This window comes from Zingiber officinale, chromosome 8B, assembly GCF_018446385.1.
Source record: "Zingiber officinale cultivar Zhangliang chromosome 8B, Zo_v1.1, whole genome shotgun sequence".
Taxonomy (NCBI): Eukaryota; Viridiplantae; Streptophyta; class Magnoliopsida; order Zingiberales; family Zingiberaceae; genus Zingiber; species Zingiber officinale.
In genome coordinates this window covers 45519184-45524168 of record NC_056001.1, presented here as the reverse complement: position 1 = coordinate 45524168, position 4985 = coordinate 45519184, and the positions used below count along the sequence as shown (strand labels likewise).

At 51.5% G+C, this 4985-nt stretch overlaps 1 protein-coding gene across 1 annotated transcript; it reads left to right on the top strand.

Annotated features, from left to right (window-relative positions):
* Positions 1–3769: 3769 nt before the first annotated feature.
* On the top strand, positions 3770–4721 carry LOC122017652 (growth-regulating factor 4-like). The gene is made up of 2 exons (XM_042575319.1): positions 3770–4208; positions 4322–4721. Exons 1-2 carry the CDS (start codon positions 4025–4027, stop codon positions 4654–4656), a joined length of 519 nt encoding a protein of 172 aa, XP_042431253.1. The 5' UTR covers positions 3770–4024; the 3' UTR covers positions 4657–4721.
* Positions 4722–4985: the final 264 nt, after the last annotated feature.

The window sequence follows — 4985 nt, the reverse complement described above, 5'->3', positions numbered from 1 at the left end:
TCGGGCATCCGCCCATACCTCAGCGAGCGGGCCCCGGATGGTGATCATATGCTGAGGGGCCGTGGGCCGATCCGACTCTGCCAGATAGTCCTCGGTAGGGAGATGTAGAGTGGTCTTGATGGTGCAGCGCCCGCCCGGCGTCATGTGAGCAGGGGCGGAGAGATCAGATGCTGGGGTGGACGGCGTGGAAAGTATGGCCGATTGACGGACTCGTATGGGCACGGGAGGCAAGGAGCTGACTGGCTGCGCGGCGATGGGTTCCTGAGAGGGCTCTAGCTGTGACGGGGTCCGATCGGAGGAAAGGGACTCGACGGAAGGAGCCTTGCCACGAGGACACTGAGGGGTCATCCGTTCGGACGCTTGCACCGCGGAGGTGGCCGAACAAAGTGGCATCTCGACGCGCCGTCTCTTCCGGTTAAGTGGGAGCTCATCCTCCGGATCGGAGCCTTCCTCCCGAACGGTCGGTTCCCTGTTGGAGGTTGCGCCACCTGTCACCTCCACTGGAGAAGTCTGAGCGGCCGATTCCCCCACATTGGTCTCACACTCATGAGAGCCGACCGGAGCAATACCCATCTGCTCCATTTCCTTGGCCGCTGCCGCCTCGATCGCTTCTGCCTTTTTTTTCAGAATCCCAAACAATACAGATTCCATTACGATGTTCGCTGTAAAGAAAAGAGAAGGAAATCAGTTAGAACCCAAGGCAAATGCACAAGTAAATTACTTACCAAAGCTGCTCGAGAGTTTGGTTCAGCTCGGACTCAAGCCGAACATGTACATCACTCCTTCAGGGAGGAGGTTGTTGATGTCGAGATTCAGACCAGCTAGCATATTCGCTGCTTGAAGGTAGTCCGGTCGGGTCTTATACCTCTTCAGTTCGGGAGATACGGGAGGTCCGACCTGCCATTTAGCACGGAAAGGAAGCCACCCGGGAAGACGAAGGAAAAAGAAGTGCTCTTTCTAGTGTTTGTTGGAAGAGACCAGTTTATCAAAAAAGTCTAAGCCAGCCCGAGACTGGAACAAATAAGTGCCCAGCTCGGACTGCTTAGGATAGTAGAAGTAATAAAAGACCTCCGGGCGAAGGGGAATGTCGTGTATCTTAAATAATACTACGACTCCGCACAGGAGGCGGAAGGTATTGGGTAACAACTGGGCGAGCGGAATGCCGAAGAAATTACAGACTTCGACGATAAAGGGGTGGAGGGGAAACCGCAGACCGGCTGTAAATTGATCATGGAAAAAATAGATAGCGCCGCGCGACGGTTTATGCGGCCGAGCAGAAGGAGAGGGCAAAATAAGTTCAAAATCAGAAGGTAGATCAAAGGCGTTAATTAGGCTCTCTGCATCACGCCGATCGAACTGTGACTCCATGGTCGTGTACCATGGGCCAGGGGTGAGGTCCGCGGGCTGGGAAGAGCTAGCCATCGCCGGGACAGTATAGAAGGCAAAGAACAGAAGAAAAAGGGGAAAGGAAGCGACAAAGAAGATGAGCGGAATAGTGCTTGTGAGGCACGAGTACCGCCAGAACAGGGGAACGGTCGAGAACAAAAGGAAAAGCGAGAAAAGCAAACACGAACTCAGCGAAGAGTGCAAAGAAAACACGGGAACCAAGGAGCAAGAGGTAGAGGATTCTTACAGAAGGGAAGGCTGTCGAAAGAAGAGGGGGAGGGATCGCCGGAACGTCGAGAAGTGAGGTCACCAGAGCACTAAGCGCAAGGGAAGACTTCTGAACACACAACGGCAAAGGTGCGGTGGAAGAAGGCGGTGAAGGCTTTATAAGGATGGGCTCAATCCGCCCGAGCCGTCGGATGCAGGTCACATAACCCGAGGCTTGCATCCAACCGTCCATTTCAAACCGATGAACGTCCCATCGGACGTGACGCCGTGACCGTACGATGACATCAACAGCCCCACGTGGCGCTTGGTCAGAGGAGGGCAGTTAATGAGCCCCCTCACAGTGCAGAACTCGCGTGCTCAACCATAATGGCGAAAATTTACACGCATTCCGAGAAGATCCCGTGGAAATCAATACAGACTATCGACGGGTCAGTTGGGCAGCACTCGGCAGTTAGCCAACCGGCGTTATTCAACCCCATAATGGCCGAGCGGAGGTACACTTTCGGGGGTGGTAGGATGGTTGTCACTCGGCCGAACTCATAGTCCAGTCAGTCGGACTTAGCGCCTCCTTCATCTAGACTTGAAGGAGAGGCATGTGATCCGGTTGTAAGGACAGGAGAACCGCATGAGCAGGGGTCAACAACACGTAGAAGTCAAAGGTCGAGTATCAACTTTAAGGGCCGGCCGAGCGGAATACCAGGTGAGTGGCCGACCGACCTGGGGGTCTCCCAGCCGAACGGAATATAGCCCGACCAAGGGTCGGGTCTTCGACGCTCAAGGCCAAGGAACTCTCGTGCCGAGCGGTAGGGCCGCTCGGCTGAGGCGGGGGCAATAAGGCATAACTGAGGTCGAGCAAGCCCGAGCGCTGGAAGCACCGAGCGGCAGAGCCACCCGGCCCGAGAACAGACAAGAGACGCAAAAGGATGAATGGGACAGCTGGTAACATCATCCTCGAGACGCCTGCCGCCGACAACCAGCATGGTCGGCGGTCGGACCGGACAAAGTATCCTACGGCGGAAGTTTCTGGCGTCACATCAGGGATATGCTCGGACAATGGCGGAATGGCGTCAGGCATGCTTTTCTGACACACTCGTTTGGAGGTATGTTTGGGGAAGCGTGTACGCATAGAGAAACGTGCCCGTGCCTCCCCGGGGGCCTATATAAGGACCCCAAGCTTCGACGGAGGTATGCAATCTTGAGTACTGTAGCCACAGTAGTGTTACTTTGTTTCTTCCTCTTCTCTTCGCTGCCTGACTTGAGCGTCGGAGGGTCGTCGCCGAGAACCCCTTCCCGGCTCGGCTTCTTTGTAGGTTCGCCAGGGGTCCAACTCACCAGTCTGAGACAGCGGGGAGCGCCACGTCCCCAGCGTCCTCCGACTCAACGCTCGGACAGGATCAACATAGATACTTTATAATGACATTATACAAATGTCAGGAATATCAGAGGGTCTATGCTAACACCGCATTTCAATACATTTTTCAATGATGTCACCATAGCTTTAGTGTCATTATAAGTATACTATAAGGGTGTTTATGTGTGTCCTTAAAGAGTATTATTCTAGTAGTGTGTTTTGTTGGATTGTCAAATTATGTACAGGATCATTGAGGAGCTTCATCATGATTAAAAAAGTCTTCCGTTACATCGGTCAACAAACCATCCACTTAAATCAACGCATGATCTTCCTAACATTCAGACATGATCATCTACCTAAACAAAGCAACAATAATTACTTCAGCTAGTAAATAGCAGACAGAGATAAGACAGAAGAAAGGTGGAATTAATGGCATCAGAATTTATCCTCGATTGCACTTGCAGAAGCTTGCTAGGAAAACTAAAATTACCACGCCACACAATTGAAGATGCCGACTCACATGAAAGTGGTCGGACAGCATCCACTCGGTTTAGGGGTTCAGTGCTGGAATTTGCAATGGGTACGTACTGTGTTAAAATCCCTTGGGAGTGGTGTAGCTGCATGAGCACCAGGAGAAAAGAACAACTGTTCGAGTCTCTTGTTCTTCACACATCGAGGGTCTTTGGCTTTCTCTCGAGGTGCATTTGAGGAATGCCATTCTGCGATTTGTCTTTTTCTTTCCTGCCAAGAACCAGATACTGTCGCCCTTTCGAAATTAATGAAGTTGCAGATGGAGACGCACTCGCCTCCTCGATCTCCTCTTCATATTCCTTCCTCGTCAACTATCACCATTCGTAAAATATGTAACAAAACATTCTTCTTCTTCATCATCGACAGAAAAATGGCGAAGCTTTGTTGGTCTGCTTCACTAGCAGTACTGGACTCGTACGCGTTTGTCGCCTGCCGCCGCCGTGACTGAGCTCAAAGAAAGGCGGCTCCTTTTTCTGCTGCGGCTTCTGCACTCTGCTTAATTCGTCCTGTCGGGTTTTCCAGCTGCCGATGAACAGCACGGCGGGGGCAGGGAGGTGGCCTCGTTTCTCGGCGGCGCAATTGCAGGAGCTGGAGCACCAGAAGCTGATCTATAAGTACCTGACGGCGGGTGTGCCCGTCCCGCCGGAGCTCTTGCTTCCCATTCGGAGGAGTTTTGAAGCCTCACCTGCACCACACTGGCACTACCCGGAGCGTAATCCCTTTTCTGTTCTCCCTTTTGCCACTATATGTTGCAGTATACACGCCATTAATTGTTCGATTGTTTTTCTATCCCTACGATGAATGACTTCTTTGAATATAATCCAGTGTCTTACTATCCCTACAATGAGAAGAAGCCGGACCCTGAACCAGGGCGGTGCCGGCGAACTGACGGGAAGAAATGGCGTTGCTCCAAGGATGCACACCCCGACTCCAAATACTGTGATCGACACATGCATCGTGGTCGCAACCGTTCAAGAAAGCCTGTGGAATCACAACCACAATCTGCCTCCCGATTGCAGAACTACGCGCCCTTCATGCCAGTTACTCCTGCTGCCAGTGGCGTCGGTGGTAGCGGTGGGGGAAGCTTACAGAGCATGATCCCCCAACTTTCTCCTACCATTCTTGGACAAATGGCCCAAGACAAGGGATTCTTCTTCTGATATCGATAACAAGGGATTCTTCTTATGAAGTTGTGGCTCTTGTTGTAGTATGTTATCTCTGATTCAGATGATTGAAATCGGAGGACATGGAAATTTGTATGTTGTTATCTAATTTTCAACTGAAGGACTAGTTCTTGCCTGCTTAGACCTCAATTTGGAAGTAACTTAGTGAGCTTTTATTCTCAGCAAATCTGATTCATGTCTATTTGTTGGTGATCATGTCGTAAAACGGTGGAGATAACATGCTGGCCAGGTGACACTGTTGTTGACCTGAAGGGGACCTTGAACTAGATAAAAGGCGGTGAACTATAGCGAAAAAGGGCTCTGAA